The sequence below is a fragment of the Dipodomys spectabilis genome, unplaced genomic scaffold, assembly GCF_019054845.1.
Source record: "Dipodomys spectabilis isolate Male_0828 unplaced genomic scaffold, ASM1905484v1 ptg000173l, whole genome shotgun sequence".
Taxonomy (NCBI): Eukaryota; Metazoa; Chordata; class Mammalia; order Rodentia; family Heteromyidae; genus Dipodomys; species Dipodomys spectabilis.
The window spans coordinates 10565198-10584212 of record NW_024870850.1 but is presented as its reverse complement, the minus strand read 5'-3'; the positions used below and the strand labels follow the sequence as shown (position 1 = coordinate 10584212).

Sequence of the window (19015 nt, the reverse complement as noted above, 5' to 3'; positions counted from 1 at the left end):
CCGGCCCACCCCCACAGCCCCGGCCCCCCCCCACAGCTCCGGCCCACCCCCCGCCCAGGTCCCCCCCGCCCCGGCCCCCCCCCCCGCCCCGGCCCCCGGCCCAGCCCCCCCCCCCGGCCCCGGCCCCCCCCCCCCCGCCCTGACGCCCCCCGGCCCCCCCCCCCGCCCTGACGCCCCCCGGCCCCGGCCCCCCCCCCGCCCTGACGCCCCCCGCCCTGACCCCCCGCCCCAGCCCCCCCCCGCCCCCGGCCCCCCCGCCCCAGCCCCCCCCCCCGCCACCGGCCCCCCCCCCCGCCCTGACCCCCCCCAGCCTCTGCCAGCAGGGGCGTGCGCCAAGCTTGGGCTCAAATTGAGCCGCAATAAAAACTGTCGCGGATCCCGGCTTGTGAGTGTCCTTGGGGTGCTGGGGTGCTGAGCTCGGTGCCCCCCGCGGCCCGCCCCGCCCAGGTGGCGCCCATCGCCCCGCGCCGCGGCGCCCCGCGCCAGCTGCGGCCCATCGCCGCCCTCGGCGCCCTCGGGAGCGGCCGGGCGGGCGGGGCGGGCGGGGGCCATGGAGGCCGCGGCCGACCCCCGCTTGCTGCTGCTGCCGCTGCTGAGGGAGCTGCTGGCGCCGCCCTGTCTGGACCCCGAGTCGCCCCCGGGACCCCCGGCGCCGCCCGAGCCGCGACCCCTGCGATGCAGGTACGGGAGGGGGAGGCGGCCCGGGCCGGACCCGCGTGGGGCGCCCGGGGGCGGGGCGGGGCGCCACGCGCTGCCATGGCGGCGGCGCGGCCCACGCGGGGGTCACGAGGGCGGGGTGCACGCCGGGGGGCGGCGGCTCGGGCGCCGGTTCCGATCCCGCCGCCGCCGGCCGCCTAGAAATGATCGGAAGGAAGAGCTGCACCATCCGGCAGGCCGAAGATGGCCGGGGCCCCGGCGGGCCCGGGGGGGGCGGGGGGCCCGGGCCTGGCCGGTGCCAGCAGGTGGGTGACTGCTGCCCCCGCTCGCGCGCAGCGCGCAGCCCCGGCCCGACCGATAACCCCGACGCCCCCTGTCCCCCGCCCCACCCCAGGTCCCTCTGGCCTGCCTGCCAGGCCTCGCTCCTGCGCCTCCTCCGAAAGGCAGAAGAGGAGCTGGCTCGGCCCCCCATCGCCAGCGCCCAGGCCCCGGGCCCCTGCCGGGAGCCGATGGCCCTGGGGTCCCTGGGGCCCCTGGCCATGGCCCAGGGCTCCAAGAACATGCGGAGAGCAGCCAGCCCCAAGCGCCGCCTCCCTGAGCACCCCCAGGCGCCATCGCGGAGAAGACCCCGGAAGCAGCCGCACCCTCGCCAGGGCAGCCAGAAAGGCGATCTCGAGTTCAAAGGGGTGACTCTGAAGTTCCAGATGAACCCCGACTGCAGCTTCCGGATCTCACCTACCTACAGGTAGGACCAGGCCGAGAACGGCCCCCCTTTCCCAGTCACCCCTTAATAACCACAGGAGCCGCGCGCAGGTGGCTCCTGCCTGTCATCCTAGCTACTCAGGAGGCTGAGATCTGAGGATCGCGGTTCAAAGCCAGCCCGGGCAGGAAAGTCCGTGAGACTCTGATCTCCAATAAACCATCTGAAAACCGGAAGTGGTGCTGTGGCTCAAGTGATAGAGCGCTCGCCTTGAGTGAAGAGCTGAGGGGAGCGGGGCTCAGGATTCCCAGAGACACTCACATCCAGCAAGGTTCAAGTCTTCTAAACAAAATGGCTGCCAGGCACCGGTGACTCACAGCTATAATCCAGGCTGCCTAGGAGGCTGAGATCTGAGGATTGAGGTTCAAAGCCAGCCTGGGCAAGAAAGACCTTCAGAGTCTTATCTCCGATTAACCACCCCAAAAAAAGCCGGAAACCGAGCTGCGGCTCAAGTGATAGAGCCCACCCTTGAGCAAAAACTCCAAGCAAGAGCAGGAGGAGAATCAAGCCCTGAGTTCAATCCCCAATTCTAGCATGCGCGTGCACGCACACACACAGGATCAAATGGCATAGTGTTTGCCAAAAAGCCCTCTAGACTTCATGTATTTTTGTTTTTGTTTTTTTGCCAGTCCTGGGGCTTGAACTCGGAGCCTGGGCGCTGTCCCTGAGCTTCTTTGGCTCAAGGTTAGCGCTCTACCACTTGAGCCACAGTGCCCTTTCTGGCTTTTTTCTGTATATGGGGCACTGAGGGATCGAACCCTGGGCTTCGTACATGCAGAGCAAGGTACTCTACCACTAAGTCATATTTCCCAGCCCCCTAGACTTTATGTTTGGAGACAGGAGTTCACTGTGTAGGCCAGGCTGGCTTGAAACGAACTCTCCCTCCTCCTGTCCTAGCTTCTTAAGTGCTGAGATTATAGGCATGCTCCACTGTGCCCAGCCTTCTCATAGACTTTATTTTTTATTTTATTTTTTGTCAGTCATAGGGCTTGAACTCAGGGGCCTGGGCACTGTCCCTGAGCACCTTTTTGCTCAAGGATAGCTCTGTCACTTTGAGCCACAGCACCACTTCTGGTTTTCTGGTAGTTAATTGGAGAGAAGAGTTTTGAACCGTGATCCTCAGATCTCAGCCTCCTGAGTAGCTAGGATTATAGAAGTAGCCACTGATGCCCAAAGTCTCCTCTTCCCTCCCTCTCCCAGTTTTTCCCTCCTGTCCCCACAAACAAGTTGTTCATTTTCCACATAGTGTTTACCAAATACTGCATTTGTTCTGCACTACTGCATGTGTTCACCCTTTGTCCCCTCCATTTCTCTGTCCCCCTCCTAAACACAGATAAATGAACAAACAAGACAGAAAGAAAACAAAACAAAAACAGCAACAAAGAAAATAAAAAACCTTGCCTGGGAAGGTGGCTTAGAGGTAGAGTGCTTGCCTAGCATGCATGAAGCCCAGGTTCAATTCCTCAGTACTCCATAAACGGGAAAAGCCAGAAGTGGTGCTGTGGCTCAAGTGGTAGAGCACTAGCCTTGAGCCAGAGAAGCTCAGGGACAGTGCCCAGGCCCTGAGTTCAAGCCCCAGGACTGGCAAAAACAAACCTCTTGCTTTCATTTCCTTTTATTTTTTAGTTTTGCCAGGTGTGCAGATTGAACTCGGGGCTTGGTGCTGCCCCTGAGCTGCTCTGTGCTCACGGCTCTCCACCACTCCAGCCATGCCACTACTTCCATCTTTTTCTGAGTAGTGTATTAGAGATAAAAGTCTCAGGAACATTTCTGCCTGGCTGGCTTCCAGCCTTGATCCTCAGATCTCAGCCTCCTGAGTAGCTAGCTGACAGGCGTGAGCCACTGGCGTCCCGCTTCAATATTATTTTGGATGATCAGGTGTCCATAGGCGTTGCGCCTTTGTGTTTCTCTCCTACGAATATCCTCCTTTGGTCTCACTGTGTGTGATTGCCTAAAATTCTATATATTTTATCATGTCGAGGTGTATTTTAGATCTAGCTTCTGCATATGAGAGAAAACATGCACCATTTTTCTCTCTGAGCTTGGATTACCTCACATAACACAATTTCTTCCACGTCCCTCCTTTTCCCTGCAGGTGACATCATGTTATTCTTCCTAGTGTCTGTGTAAAATCCCATTGTGTATACACATACCACATTTTTTGGGGTCCACTCATCTGTTCTAAGGCATCTGGGTTGTTCCCACAACTTGGCTCTTGTGAATAGTGCAGCAGTGAACATGGGTGTGCAAGTGTCTTCATGGTATCCTGGCTTGTGATGTTCAGGGTAGATGCCCAGGAGTGGTACGGCTGGGTTGTAGGGAAGGTCTATGCTTTGTTTTTTGAGGAACCTACACTGGGGCCTAACAGGCCATGGGGCCCAGTGAAGCCTCTGAACCCCATTTTACACAGGAGGAACCCAAAGCACAGAGCGGGAGGTGGCGGGGCCAGGGTCACACTGCAGAGATGTGAAACAGATTTGAGCTTTAAATAATACTTGTGTTTGTTCGGCTAAGCCAAGGCCTTGCCAGGTAGCCCAGGTTAGCCTCAAATTGTTTTTCCTCCTCTTCCTCTTTTTGAGGGTTGGGATTACAGGTGTGTGCTACCATGCTTGTATCAATACTACTGGACTAGCAGAGCACAAAGCCAGACTTCTCGGGCCTCGGATAACTCTTCTGGAGTGCCTGGATAACTATCTTCACTTTCAGGGGAGTAAGATGTGGGTCCCCCTCCCCCCCATACTAAGGTTTTGTCTCTCCTGCAGCCTGGCCGGTACCAGCCTCGCTCAGAAACCCTTTCCCAACCCAGCCAGGGTCCCCGAGCCCAACCATGGTGGCAATGAGATCTTGGGTGAGTCCTAAAGTGTGAGAGCTATAAATATTGTGGGGGGGGACGACTTTCCCAGCTTCCATGTCTTTCTCCCTCCCCCCTTCTCCATGATGCTTCCTCATTTAGCCCAAACAGCACGTTCCAGCCCCCCTCCCGGGCTGAGTCACCCCACCCCCGGCTTCCTCCCTGCACAGCTCTGCCATCTGTCTCCCTTCCTGGCGCTCCCCACTTTCAATGTGACAACACCCAAGGCTGGCCCAGAGCTACCCAGCCCTTCACAGGAGACACCCCAAAAATTACCCTAACCCCGCTTGAGCCTCTTAATGCTCACTCTGACCTCTGACCCCTGATCCTGCAGAACCCCGGCGCTGTGCTTCGTGCAGAACCCAGAGGACCCCGCTGTGGAGAGATGCGGAGGACGGGACCCCCGCTCTGCAACGCCTGTGGAATCAGGTCTCCCAGCCGGACATGGGGGCGGGGACCCCACATGGAATCTGCTTACCCAGGGCCAGGGGAGGGAGCAAAAACCAGCCAAAAACGGTCTCTGGGAGGCGGCTTTGCGGCATCCCTAGTGGTGGTTTCAGCCAGGCGCCGTGGCTCACGCCTGTCATCCCAGCTACCCAGGAGGCTGGGAACTGGGATCAAGATTCAAAGCCGGCCTGGGCAGGAAAGTCCCCTGAGACCCTCATCTCCAGTGGACCAGCAAAAAGCTGGAAGGGGAGCTGTGGCTCAAGTGGTAGAGTGCCAGCCTTGAGAGAAAAAACTCTGGGACAGCGCTCAAGCCCTGAGCTCACGCCCTGAGTTCAAGCGCACGCACACACTCACTCATTGAACGGTGGTTTCTTTTCTCCCCCAACCCCCCAGATACAAGAAATATGGTACCCGTTGTTCCAGTTGCTGGCTGGTGCCCAGGAAAAGTGTCCAGGCCAAGCGTCTGTGTGGCAGGTGTGGGGTGTCCGTGGGATCCCATCCAGGCCCCACGCAGGAAACCTAAGTGTTTGTTCCCCCAGCTGAGTAGGTCCTGCCTCAGTTTCTCCAGGAGAAGAGAGGGCAGACCTCCTCAGAAGCCCGCGTGCTCTCAGCTACTTCCCACTCAAGTTCCCAAGTTGGAGAGCCAGGCCTCGGGGGGGCTGCAGGACCCCAGGCTCCTCCCTTCTCAGTCCAGCCCTGCTGGGCGCCAAATAAAGGAAATGCCAGAGCAGAGGTGGTTCACTGTCATCATTAACACAACCACCACAGTGCAGCCCCACACAGACAGCTCAGTGGACGTGTCAAAGGACGTCCCCTGGTGTCAGGAAGAAGACAAACATCCCAGCCCTCCAGAGGCTCAGACAGGAGGATGAAATTTGGAGGCTCGGTCTGGGCTACCTAGGGAGATCCTGCGTCACCCCCGGTGCCGCCCACCTGCAGTCCCAGCCACTCAGGAGGCTGAGCTCTGAAGGCCAAGGTTTTGAAGGCAGCCTAGGCAGACTACACTTGAGATTCTTATCTCCAGTGAGCAAAAAGCCAGAAATGGAGGCATGGCTCAAGTGGTAGAGGAGCTGCTTGGCCATCACATTGCCCGGAGTTCAAGTCCCAGGATTGCCAAAAACGGTGTAAGGTGTGTCAGAGGAAGCCATGTTCTCCCTTTGTGGGGGGCCCAGGGCCGTGTGACCTTCCTGTCACTCCTGGGTGCTCCTGTGGGGAAGCTCTGAGACCACTTGCCATGTGGGGAGATGGCCCCAGTGTCACCTCCATAGGAAAGGCCTTCGCTCACCGGGCACCGGGGCTCACGCCTGTCATCAGAGCTGCTCAGGAAGCCTCGCTGACTTTCCTGCCAGGGCTGGCTTTGAACCTCAGATCTCAACCTCCTCACTAGCTGGGATGACAGGAATGAGCCACCAGTGCCCAGCTGAGTACAGAGATTTTGAGGAGAGGACTCCTCAGTGTAAAGGTGAATGCAAAGGCCCTGGAGTGGGCTGGGTTTGGGCTTGCGGAAGCCTAGAGGGAGGCGGTAGCGGTGGAGTAAGATGTGTGTGTGTGGGGGGGGGGGGGGGGGGACATATCATTTGTTTTTGTGTCTTCGTCCTTGGCACCCAGCACCATTTTGCCATCCTCGGATAGCAGCCAGCGAGGGGGGGCGGGGCTGCCCGGGGCCCACTTCCTGCTGCAGGAACCAGTGTTCCTGCTTTTCAGGGAGCAGGGGGCGGGGCCCAGCTGCTCTCTCCTTCTGCTGTGGGGGGTGAGGGAGATGTGCCCCCTGGGGGCTGCTGCTCATCCCTTGTTTGTCTGCTTTTAATCATGAAGGGCCCAGCCACACTGGGCTTGGGGGTAAACTGAGGCACTGGGGTGGACACAGGCCTTGAGGGTGGGCGAGGGGGAAGCCCTTTTTTTTTTTCCTTGCAGGTCCTGAGGCTTGGAGGCCTGGGCACTGTCCTTGAGTCTTTGAACTCAAGGCAGGTGCTCTACCTTTTGAGCCACAGCTCCTCTTCTGGCTTTTTGGTGATTTGCTGGAGATAAAGGGTCTCACTGACTTTCCAGCCTGGGCTGGCTTCAAACTGTCATCCTTAGATCTCAGCTCCTGATGAAGTAGGATTACAGGCGTGAGCCACTGGACGTGGCAGGAGGGACGTGGCTTAGTCATTCCTGTCTGGGGGGGGGGGGGTAGGGAGGAGCCTGGGGGTTTGTCCATCCTGATGCTGCTCATTATCTTGGCGAGGTGACCGTGCCCTGCCAGTAACCTGGGAAGCACGTTAGCTGCCACCTCCAGGAAATCGGAGTCAGAGGGCAGTGCTGGGCAGGGAGGAGGAAGGCTAGAGTCCCCACCTCTCCCCAAGGGGCTACTGATTGCAGGAAATGGGGCACAAACTGGACAGGATGCAGGTCACACGACCCCCAGATGGCTCACAACACGCCCCATGCATAATAGGCCTCCAAAACAAACAGTGGAACCTTTTTTGTTGTTGTTGTTTGTGGAAGTACTGGAGCTTGAACTCAGGGCCTAGGTGCTGACCTTTAGCTTGTTTTTTTGCTCATGGCTGGTGCTCTACCACTTGAGCCACACCTCTGCTTCCAGCTTTGTATTGGAGATAAGAGTCTCAAAGCCAGCCCAGGAAGGAAAGTCCATGGGACTCATGGCCAGTGAACCACCAGAAAACCAGAAGTGGTACTGTGGCTGAGTGGTAGAGCACTAGCCTTGGGCAGAAGAGCTCAGGGACAGCCGGGCACTGGTGGCTCACACCTGTCATCCTAGCTACTCCGGAGGCTGAGATCTGAGGATCCTGGTTCAAAGCCAGCCTGGGGAAGAAAGTCTGTGAGACTCATCTCCTATGAACCACTCAAAACCGGAAGTGGTGCTGTGGCTCTAATGGTAGAGCGCTCACTTTGATCTGAAGAGCTGAGGGACAGCGCCCAGGCCCAGACTTCCAGCCAGCCCTACGACAGACAGAAGAAAAAATAAAAGGGCAGACTTTCTTACCTGGGTTGGCTTCGAACCTCCGTCCTCAGATCTCAGCCTCCTGAGTGGCTAGGCTCACAGGCCTAGCCCCTGGCACCCAGCTGTTCTTTGTTCACTCTGAATTGACCTCAGGATTCCACCTCGTGGCAGAGAGAAGCAGAGATGGCCTCCAGACAATCCTTTATAAAAACTTTATTGGGGGATGGGTAGAAAATGGGGTGGTGAGGCCCCTGAAGTTGAATAAATACCACAATAAATAAGCCCCCCCCATCGTGTGCGTCTGGGGAGGGGGCGGCCCCCGGCCCGCGGGGAGAGGGGTGCAGGCTCAGGCCGACGTCAGCTGGATGGAGAAGACCTCCCCTCCCTCGGGGGACTCGGCCGCGCCCCCCCTGCTCGGCGCCCCCGTCCGCGCCTGCGCCCCCGGCACCTGCGCCTGCGCCATTGAGACACACGGCCTCGCCCGAGCTCTCGGCCTCCTGCACGTTGTATTCGCCTTTCTTGCAGGCCGTGGACTGCACGTAGAAGGCCAGGCCGGCCCCCGCCGCCAGCAGCACCGCGCCCCCCGGCCGCGCCCCCCACAGCGATCCACAGCCAGGGACCTGGGGGACGGGGAGTGGGGGGGACACCCTCACCGATCGGGGCTCCCCCCCCACCCGCCACTCTGAGCCACCCCATGCCGCGAGCTCGAGGGCAGGCCTCGTGCACCTGCCATGGGAATATAAGGTGTTGTTATTGGTGGTGTGTGTGTAGCCAGCTCCATTGGTGTCCTACCACTCGAGACAATGCCTCCAGCTTGACATTTTGCTGCTTAATTAGAAATAAGGGTTTCTCGGGCCTTCCTGCTCGGGCTGGCTTTGAACTGTGATCCTCAGATCTCAGCCTCCGGAGTAGCTAGGATGACAGGCCGCGCGCCTGGCTGGGTCTCAACGTTGAGTGCGTGCAGGAGGCCCCGCCCTCACGTAGGCTCCACCCCGCGGAGGCCCCGCCCCTCTCCCTGGCCACGCCCCCACTTACCGGCCACGCGCACCGTGATGCGCCGCGCGTGGCGCCCGTGCGCGTTGGTGGCTGCGCACTCGTACTCGCCGCCGTGGCTGCCCAGGGCGCCGGCCACGCTCAGGGTGCTGTTGTTGCTCGACAGGCCGAGGTTGAGCGCCCCCGGGGGCGCGCGCCAGCTGATCTGGGCGGGAGGCCAGGCCTCGGCGCGGCAAGTCAGGGTGAAGTTCCCGCCGGGTCGCACGCTCGGGGGAGAGGCGGCCAGCTCGGCCACCACCGGCCGGTCTGCGGGGGGACGAACGGCGGGGGTGGGGTGATCAAACGTGCCCAGGTCCGTCCTACGCAATCCAAGGCCACCCTCCGGTGATGGGGAGGCGGAACTGGGGTCTCCCATCGCAGCCCCTCCCCCGCCGTCGGATAAAAGGTGGTTTGTTTGTTCTTCTGTCGGTCGTGGGGCCTGAACTCTGGGCCTGGGCGCTGTCCCTCAGCAATTCAGCTCAAGGCTAGCGCTCTACCACTTGAGCCACAGCGCCACTTCCGGCTTTTTCTGCTTATGGGGTGCTGAGGAATTGAACCCAGGGTCTCAGGCATGCAAGGCAGGCACTCTACCACTGAGCTGCCTTCCCAGCCCCTTATTGATTGATGGATTGATTAGTGCCAGTCCTGGGGCTTGAACTCAGGGCCTAGGCACTGTCCCCGAGGCTCTTTGTGCTCAAGGTGAGCGCTCTACCCCTTGAGCCACAGCACCACTTCAGGTTTTCTTGTGGTTCATGGGAGATAAGAGCCTCAGGGAATCTCCTGCCCGGGCTGGCTTTGAACTGGGATCCTCAGCCCTCAGCCTCCTGAGAAGCTAGGATGACAGGCGTGAGCCACCCGGCCTGGGCTAAGCATTTTTCTTTTTCTTTCCCTTCTGTGGCGGGTTTGGAGCTGGAGCTCAGAGCCTGGGCTCGGTCCCTGCACTTTTTCACTCAAGGCTGGTGCTCTACCACTTGAGCCACAACTCCACTGGGGGGGGGCTCACTCACATTCCACGCCCACGGTGACGGTCCTGGAGTCCGTGCCGTGGGCGTTGGTGGCCACACAGCGATAGGTGCCCGCGTCCTGGCGGGACACGCGCCGCCGCTCGGGCCGCGCCGCGCCGTCCCTGGCGCAGCGCACGCGTGGGGCGGGGCGGCCCCGGGCGGCGCAGGCCAGCGCCGCCGCCTCCGTCCCTTCCAGCCACGTCTGGTGACTTGGACAGCTGGACTCATCCATCTGAGGCGGTGCTGCGGTGAAGCCACGGGGTGGGAGGGCGGGAGGGAGGAGGCGTCAGAGAGAGGCCTGGGTGTTGGGGTGGGGGGAAGCGGGGGTCCCCCCCCTGCCTCCCGCGCCCATCTGGGCCCCGCTCACACTCCGCGCTCACGACGACGGTTTTGATGGCCGAGCCGTGCCGGTTGGTGGCGTTGCAGAGGTAGACGCCGGGCGGCGGGTCGCTGGGGCTCCCGGGGTTCCGGGGACCCGGGTTGGAGGAGGCCAGCGGCAGCGCCACCCCGTCCCTGGCACCCTCGGGTCCCACGCACTCCACGCTTGGCTCCGGCTTCCCGTCCACCTCACAGGAAAACAGCTTTCCAGATCCTTCCACCCAGGTCCAGTTGCTGGGGCAGCTCAGCTCCTCAAAACGAGGGCCATCTGGGGACCAAGGAAGGCAGAGGCCGGCTCAGGGGACCGGCAGGGAGCCCCGGGCGGCCGGGATGGGTCCCCGCGGGCCCCGCACCGCGATGCTCACACTCCACGGTGACAACCACGTTCTTGGCTGCTGCGCCTCTGGCGTTGGTGGCCTGGCAGCGGTACGTGCCCGCGTGCTCCCGGGCGACCCGCAGGGGCCCCTCGACCCTGGCCACCTCCCCGGAGCGCACGCAGCTCACGTGGGGCGGCGGGACCCCCTGGGCCACACAGCTCAGCAACGCTTCTGTTCCTTCCAGCCACGTAAGACGTTCGGGGCAACCCACACTGTCCAGCGCCGGTGCGTCTAGAAGAGGGCCGTATATATCTTTGGGGTTTCTAAGAGACTGATTTTTGGCAGGGGGGAGAAGAGGGGAGGAGGCTGGTCTTGGGGCTTGAACTCAGGGCCTGGGCACTGCCCCCCTCCCCCCACACTGCCTCTTTGTGCTCAAGGCTAGTGCTGTACCACTTCAGTCTCAGCTCCATTTCTGACTTTTGTGGGTAGTTAATTGGAGAGAAGAGTCATACAGAACTTTCCTGTCTAGGCTGGCTTTGAACTGTGATCCTCAGATCTCAGACTCCTGAGGAGCTAGGATTTAAAAGGTGTGAGTCACCTGCGCCTGGCCTGGCTGAGATCCATCTTTGGTCGCTATGTAATCTTTTGCTGCATCCCAAGGCCAAGAGGAAAGGTCTAGTCCATGGTTGGGCAGTAAGGGGGAGGAGTCGCTTTTTCTTCAGATGGACCATTGGTCCCTCCTCCCAGTCTTCAGCCCAGCTTTGGCAGACTCCGCCCACCACCACGCCCCAATCTATGGACACCCTTCCCCCTTCCCTTCATCCTTTCTCAAAATGTTGCCCAAATCTTGTTGCTCAGCAGCCTCTTCCCATCCCCAAAATGCTGCCCAAAGGCTGGGCATGGTAGTACACCTCTGTAATCCCAACTACTTGAAAGGTGGAGATTCAGAGGATTAAAGTCCCAGGCCAGCCAGCATAAAAAGTTAGCCAGATCCCCAAGAAACCAAGAAAGGGGGGGGGCGGGGTAAGGACAGGGGATGGACGAAGAGCGAGACATCGTAACTAAAGCCAAAAAGAGGTTAGACTTCCGGCCTACCAAGCATTAAATTCAAACTCGTATACTTAGCTGGGCACCAGTGGCTCATGGCTGTAATCCCAGCTACTCAGGAGGCTGAGATCTAGGATCAAAGTTCAAAAGCAGGAAAGTCCATGAGACTCTTATCTCCAATTTTAACCACCAAAAAGCCGGAAGTGGAGTAGTGGCTCAAGTGGTACAGCACCAGGCTTGAATGAAAAAGCTCAGAGACGGCATTCACGCACGCCCTGAGTTCTCAGCACACACACAGACACACACACTACTGCCCCACAAAAGACTCTGACTCTTTAAAGACACAGAGAACCAGAGGAGGTGCACCCCGGGTCCCTACTCACACTCCACGGTCAGCGTCACGTCCTTGACCGCCTGGCCCTGCGCATTGGCCGCCGTGCAGCGGTAGGTGCCGGCGAGCGCGCGGGTGACCGGCCCGGGCAGGCCCAGCGCCAGCACCGCCCCGCCGTCGGGGCGCGCGCAGTGCACGGAGGGCGCGGGGTTCCCGCGGGCCTCGCAGCGCAGCGTCTGCTCGGGGCCCTCGGGCCACGTCCAGCTCCTGGGACAGCCGGAGTCGTCCAGCCGGGGAGCATCTGCGGGCGGGGACATGGGGCACAGGTGGCTCTTTTGCAACGATCCCCTCGTCCACGACGGGGTCAGGACCCGGCCCCCGCTCCCCCCGCCCCGGGCAGGTCCTCGGAGTCGCCCGCGATGGCGGGGCGAGGGGTTGGCACCCACTTACACAGGACGCGAAGCTCGGCGCTCTCGTTTTTGCTCAGCGTCTCCCCGTCCACCTCGAGGGCGGCATCACAGAAGAAGTCACGTTTGTCGTCGTCTTCGGTGACGTTGATTTGCAGCTGGACCGGCTGTCCCGGGACAGCCGCTGGAATTCCCTCCAGCGTGACCCGCGCCTGAGCCCCGCCAGTGCAAGTCACGGTGACCAAATGCCCCTCGGGCGCGTTAGGGTCGCTCAACGCCAGGCGGGGCGCTGGGAAGCCTGCGGGCGGGCATTGGCTGGGAGCCTGCGCGGATAGGCTCCGCCCACCCGTTAAGCCCCGCCTGTTGCACGCCAGAACCTTCCCATTGGCTGCAGGCAAACCGAGGCCCCGCCTCAGGGCTCCGCCCACTCCTCGCCACGCCCCTTCGTTCCTCTAGCTCCACCCCCCCAGCGGCCTCAATGGCTCTTACTATAGACAGTCACGTTTTCCCAGGTCTCGCGGCTCTCGCCCCCCAAAGTCACGTTGCACACTAGCTGCCTAGTGCCCTCGTGTTCGTGGCCGGCGGTGGCGGTGGCGGTGGCCCTCAGGGCGTCGCCCTGGAGGGTGACATCAGGACTGAGCCTCTGGTCTCCCAGCGCGAGGTAAACCTCAGCCTCTGAGGCTGGAAACAGCCCGTCCAGGCTGCAGCTCACAGGCCTCTCGGAGCCGACTTCTAAGAGCCGGGGAGCGGTGAGGTGCGGGGGGTCAAGCGGCAGAGCTGGGGAGGGTGGAGCGGGGAGGGCAGAGGGTGAGCTTCAGAGCTGCGCAGGGACGCGAGACGGACAGGCCGTGCCGAGCGGCCTCGCCCACCGCCCGCCCCGCGCGGGAGGGCTCTCCACCGACCCACCGAAAGTTCGGAGCTCTCTAGGGGCTGAGCTGTTTGCGAACAATCCCAGGCCGTGCGGCCGCAGATCCAGCTCGGCACGGCAGGAGAAATTCGCGCCATGATCCTCCCTCCGCGCCAGGACGGTGGCGGTGAGCACCGCGCCCCGCGCTCGGGGCGGCTCTCCGGAGAAACGACGGCGGATCAGCTCCTGGGTGCCCCGCAGCAGAGACAGCGTGAGGCTTCCCCGGGGTCCGGCGCCGGGGACCCTACAGCTCAGGGTGAAGTTCTCCCCCACGGGCTGCCAGGCAGGCAGCGGAACCAGCTCCACGCGATCGGGTCGCTCTGTAATCGGGGGTGGGGGGGAGGAGGGAAACGCTGGGATTTGGGGAGACGAGGTGGGGTGGGAAGGTGCTGGGGAGGGGGGCCTGGGGCCTCCGAGGGGGCGGAGCCTCCGGGGAGGGAGGAGCTCGCGTCGTCTCCTCGCCCCGCCCCGCCCCGAGGGTGGGGCCTGGAAGGGGAGGAAGCGTAGTGGAGTCGCCTCGTGACCACCCGGAAACTCACGGAAAGTGCGAATGAGCCCACGCGCCTGGAGCGTGCGGCGCGCGCAGCGGAAGAAGCAGACGGGCTGGCTCTCCGGCTCGCGGATGTCCACGAGCTGCCGCGCCAGCCAGCGCAGCCCCCTCTGGGTGCCGTTCCGACGCAGCGAGGTCTCCAGGCCGCCGCGCTCCGGCCGCGGGCAGTTGGTGCTACAGTTCAGCCACAGCGAACCCCCGCGCTCCACCAGCGCCACGCGCGGCTGCAAGTCCGCCCAGAAGGGCTCCTGTGCGACCGCTGCTGCCCCGGGGCGAGGGGGGGGGGACGCGGGCTCAGCCAACTCCCCAAGATCTTAGCCATCACCACACACACACACACACACCAAGCCAAATGGGGGGGGGGGCTTCCCAGAAAGGACGGATCCAAAAGACTCCAAGGAAGGGGTGGGGGGAAAAAAACATAAGGGAGGGGAAGTGGGGAGAGGAAAGATGGGGTCTTCGAGGCTCGTTGGGAGATAGGCGATTCCCGGTGGGGGGGATGGGACGCAGAGGGATTCTTAAGATCCTGGCACATCGCCAGGAGAAGCGGGGGGGGAGAGAGATCGGGGTGAAAGCAAAGGAGATGGGTTTGGGTCAAGGACGAAGGAGGACCCCCCCCCCCAGCCTAGGTAGAGAGCGTGGAAAGCAGCCTCGGAGCCCCGGGACCCAGCCGCCAAGCCTCCAAGGCGGAGCGTTTCAAACATGCTTCTGTTCTGAACCCTGAGAGTTGAGATGGGGTCTCTCTGCCGATCGCGAGTAAGGGAAATGCCAGTCGGCGCACCGAGGTGCAGCCCCGAGCGGGAGGGGCGGGGACAGGGGAGCCTCGCGGCCCTCGGGGCGCGGGACCGGGGTGCTGGAGAGCGCCCTGCATGTCGAAGCGGGTTAGAGGGGAGCGATCTGGGGCGAGCAGGGAGTCCGAAGGCTGGCTCTCGGGGTGTGTTGTGTATGTGTGTGGGGGGTGGGGGGGGACAGGGGTAAAGACCTGGCTCAAGGTGGGGGCCGAAGCGTGGGAGCACGGAGAGGGCGGAGCCGGGAGGGGCCGGGGGCCGCCCCTCGGGTCCGGCAACTCCGCCCCCGCCCGGTCCACCCGGGCCCCGGCGGCGGCGGGCTCTCCTTACCTGAGAGGCCGAGGATCCCCAGGCCCAAGGCAACCCAGAGGCCGAGTAGCGCTCGGCGCAGCCCTGGCGAAGGCCCTGGCATCGCCGCCGCCGTGGGGGGAGCGCAGAGGCGAGGGAGCGCGAGCGACGAGCCGGGCTGGCGGACGGCGCGGCGCGGCGCGGCGGGTGGAGTGTGGGGGAGGCCGAGTTGCGCTCGGGGATTGGTTTAAACGTTGGTAACTTGGTTTCCAAGGAGGGGGCGGCGGCAGAGGCGGCGGGGAGGGAGGGATGGGGGGCGGGCGGGAGGCGAGCGTGTGCGGGGCTCCAAGGCCTCGGTGAGATCCAGCCGGCGGGAGCGCGCGAACCCCCGGGGTCTACGTTGGAGGTCGGCCCCGATCGTCTGCAGTCATCCCTGGGGGAGGCGTGGAGGGAAGGAGATGCGGGGTGGCCCTACCCAACCCCCCCACCCCGCCCCCGTCCACCGACCCCCGGGTTCCGAGGCTCGGTTCACGCGCCGGACCCGAAGCTCCGCCCCTCCAGCCTTAGCTCCGCCCACCGCGCCCCTTGCGGGGATTGATGGGGGGCTAGCGTGAGCAGCGCGGGGGGAAGGGCGGTTCTAGCGGAGGACGGGGGCGGTGCCTCCTCTTCACGGATCCTTCTTTGACCCCCAACCCTCCCCCCACACACACACCGGAGGATGAGGATTCCCGCCCGCTCCGCCACGCGATCGCGCGCGGGGGGGGCGGGGACCAAATGGCAGCGAGTCGGGGACACGGGGACACGCGTGTGCGTGCGCGCCGCGTCGGTTCGCGGGCGTCTACAGTGCCAGTCGGCTGGGCTCCGGGGTCTGCGTTTACCCAGCGTGCAGCGGGCACGAGCGCGGCCCCCTCGGCGGGGTGAGCCCCGGAAGGCGCCTCCCGGGGTGGGGGGGGACTGAGGGGAGATCTGGACCCCCACCACCCCCTCCCCATGCAGCCCCCACCCGCCCGCTCGGCCCGGTCCTCGGCGCGGGTCCGGCTGGCCCCGGCGTCCGGCCCCGCCTCGCTCCCCACCCACCCCGGACGCCCGTCCCGGCTCCGAGGCGCTCCCCAAACATCGCCGTCCCACGTGCACCAACTCTCCGAGTCTCTCCTCCCTCTGGGTTTTCTCGCCCTCTCTCTCGTTATTTCATGCGAACCCCCACCCGCCCAGGAGTGACCTCGTCCCCCCCCCCCCGCCCCCCTGCTCCCCGCTCCAGCTGATAACCGCGCTGGGAGTAAAGTGGAAGGGGTGGGCGGGGCGGGCAGAGGAAACTTAGCATCCAATCAGAGCTGCTGAGAGGAGCGGCAGGGCCAATCAGGAAGAGACATGCCGTGGCCCCGCCTTCCCGACACCTATTGCTGGGCTCGTCTGCTCCACCCTGGGATGAGGGCGCAGGAACTTTTACTACGTGGTCTGCAAACGCAGAAAGACCGGGGGAGAGGGGGCTCTGAGACCCACGCGTGCTTCTTTGTTTCTTTTGCCAGTCCTGGGGCTTCAGCTCTGGGGCTGGGTGTTGTCCCTGAGTCCCCCCCCCCTTTTTTTCCCCCTCAAGCCTCGCACTCTACCACTTGAGCCACTAATTGGAGATAGAATCTCACGAGCTTTGCTACCCGGGCTGGCTTCGAACCGCGATCCGCAGCTCTCAGCCTCCTGAGTAACTAGGATTATAGGCCACCAGCGCCCAGCCCATGTGGATCCTGATGCAGAAATCTTAGATATCTTGAGGGAAACAAGGAATTCGGGGGGAAAAAAGCAGGGCCCAAAATAAAGAAGACAAAGTGTGGGGCTGCTTCAGTGGCTCACATCTGTCATTCTAGGTCCCTCAGGAGACTGCGATCTGAGGATCCTGGCTGGAGACCAGGAGGGGAGACAAAGTCCCGGATGCCTGACCTCCCAGTTTACTCACCAAGAAGCTGGAAGTGGAGCTGTGGCTCACGTGGTAGAGCATCAGCCTTGAGTGGAAAAAAGCGCAGGGCCTGAACCCAAGCCCTGCATTCAAACCCAGCACAATAAATAAAGGAGACCAAACCACTGGCCCATCAAGGTTTTACTGATGGCAGAGCAACGTTTTTCCCGCTCAGCTGGCCTAGAACACCCCTGTCTCTGCCCGCGGATGCATGGCCCGGCACTTGCACAAGGAGACAACTCCCACACCGAGAAAAATTCCCACCACGACGACGATGGAAGTGGAGGCCAGGGCTGTGGACGTGCGGCTCTGAGCTGAGGATGCGAGGTGAGGATTAGGAAGGAAGATGCCCGCCGTAACAGCCCTCCCTTCCCTGCCTCCCCCCCCCCCAAGCCTCCCCCTGGGCCGGGGAGGGGTCCTCACCCAGGAAGAGCAGCGTGACCGGGGCGGAGTTGCTCTGGATCACCAAGCCATCGAGATTGAGGCGCGCGTGGCACGTCCAGCGTTGCCAGAAGTCGTGGGGCCTGGCGGGCACCACGTGCGTCAGGGTGACATTGGCCAGATCGGGACCCTGGAAACGCTCCAGGCTCTCGGAGTAGATGAGCCGGCCGCCGCGCCGGAGGCTCACCACCAGGAAGCCCACGGGGAACACGTGCGTCACGTGGCAGCGCAGGGTGTACTGGCGGCCCTCGAGCACCGGAGGCTCCAGGATCACGCTGCGCGGCCGCTCTAAGGCAGGGCAGAAGGCGGGGGGTCCTCCATGAGGTCCGCGGGCGCGCCCCTCCTCCCACCTCCTTTCCCTCCCCCTCCCCCTCAGTCCTCCCCGGGCCTCGAACCCTGGGGCCCTCACTGTAAGCGTTGATCCTGGCCGTGGCCTGGCGCGTGTGTCCCGCGCAGGTGACGAGGCAGACCGCGCTGGAGCTCCAGGCTCTCACCTCCAGCAGCTGATAGCGGACCCAGCCCGGACCCTCGAGCGCCGGGCCCCGCTTCAGCCGGGTGCGCAGGCTGGACGTCGCCGGCAGGGGGCAGCTGTGGCTGCAGTTCAGCCACACCGAGGCCCCGGGCGGCACCTCCGCCAGCTTCGGGGTTAAACGCACCCAGAATGGCACCGAGGGCCCCGAGGCAGCGGAGGGGCTCACTCCATACCCCTGGGCGTGCCGCGGATCCCGCTGGCTGCCCCCCTCTCCCGGGTAGGCGGCCGCCAGCAGAAAAGGGAGCCACAGAAACGTAGGCCTCATGGCCGCGAGCCTACCCCAGAGGGGCCCAGAGCCGAGGGAGCCCAGGCTGGCGCTGGAGATAAAGAAGCCTGGAGCCCCACCTTTGCAGACCCGCCCTGGAGAGGAACTAGAGGCCCCTAAGAGGTAGGGAACCCCCCCCCCCCCCCACACACACACACACACAACCACCCTTCCAATCCAGAGCCTGTGTTCCACCCAAAATGGTATTGCAGTTTCCTGGTCAAGAGTCTTTGGTTTTCCCCAAAGATTATTATTATTATTTTTATTTATTTAAGTCCTAGCTCTGGGATGGCCGCCTCAGGGGCTTTTGCTTCCAGAAGGAAGTGAGCCTTCAGGGGCCTCCACCAAGCAGCTTAGAAAGAACTGGAACGGATGTGACACCTGCCTCCAAGCTGAGGCCCATCAAAAAGCTTTATTGGCACCAAGAAAAAGTTTCCAGAGCTGGGGTGGGGTGTGGAGGGGTGCTCCAAGCTGGGAGAGGGGCGTGTGCAAACCCCCCCACACACTGCTGGGGGGGGGTTGATCAATGCAGGAAGTGGAATCGCAGAGTTCTCCCCAAGTATGGTCCAACTGAGATGAAAATGGGCAAGCTCAGGCAGATCATGTGACTGGGACTCCAGACTTGAGGTGCCAAGCGCTGGGCACCCGTGTTTAGGCACTGTGAATGCTAGCAGAGACGTGGGTGAGGAAGATGGCTGGAAGTACCAGGGCTGGAAAGGGGGCACAGGAAAAGGCTCTGGGAGTGGCCACGGACCACGTAACTATGGTCCATGGTGAGGCCATATAGTGCTTTTGTGTCTGGTGTGTGTGTGTGTGTGTGTGTGCATGCCAAAACTGGGGCCTGAGCCACAGGGCTCTGCTTGATTTTTATTTTATTTTTTGTCGGTAGTGAGGCTTGAACTCGGCCTGAACACTGTCCCTCAGCTCTTCAGCTCAAGGCTAGCGCCCTACCATCTGAGTCACAGCGCCACTTCTGGTTTTCTGGTGGTTTACTGGAGATAAGAGGCTCTTGGACTTTGCTGCCTGGGCTGGCTTTGAATCGGGATCCTCAGATCTCAGCCTCCTGAGTTGCTAGGATGACAGGTGTGAGCCACCACTGCCTGGCTGAGTTTTAATTTTTA

General features: G+C 62.4%; 3 protein-coding genes across 3 annotated transcripts; 1 reads left to right on the top strand and 2 right to left on the bottom strand.

Annotated features, from left to right (window-relative positions):
• The first annotated feature begins 550 nt into the window (after positions 1-550).
• On the top strand, positions 551-5469 carry Zglp1 (zinc finger GATA like protein 1). The gene is made up of 6 exons (XM_042693642.1): positions 551-681; positions 1052-1402; positions 4180-4265; positions 4603-4697; positions 5109-5189; positions 5275-5469. Exons 1-6 carry the CDS (start codon positions 551-553, stop codon positions 5467-5469), a joined length of 939 nt encoding a protein of 312 aa, XP_042549576.1.
• Positions 5470-7906: 2437 nt separating this feature from the next.
• Positions 7907-14832, bottom strand: Icam5 (intercellular adhesion molecule 5). Its single transcript, XM_042693673.1, is given in 13 exon segments — positions 7907-8072; positions 8074-8243; positions 8245-8279; positions 8695-8958; positions 9699-9938; positions 10063-10341; positions 10439-10681; positions 11821-12069; positions 12219-12473; positions 12665-12952; positions 13082-13402; positions 13622-13891; positions 14751-14832. Coding segments are annotated over 13 exon segments (2763 nt in total). The 3' UTR covers positions 7907-8005.
• A 1947-nt stretch (positions 14833-16779) lies between these two features.
• Icam4 (intercellular adhesion molecule 4 (Landsteiner-Wiener blood group)) lies at positions 16780-18666 on the bottom strand. Its single transcript, XM_042693641.1, is given in 5 exon segments — positions 16780-16970; positions 17080-17385; positions 17507-17798; positions 17801-17889; positions 18600-18666. Coding segments are annotated over 5 exon segments (888 nt in total). The 3' UTR covers positions 16780-16836.
• Positions 18667-19015: the final 349 nt, after the last annotated feature.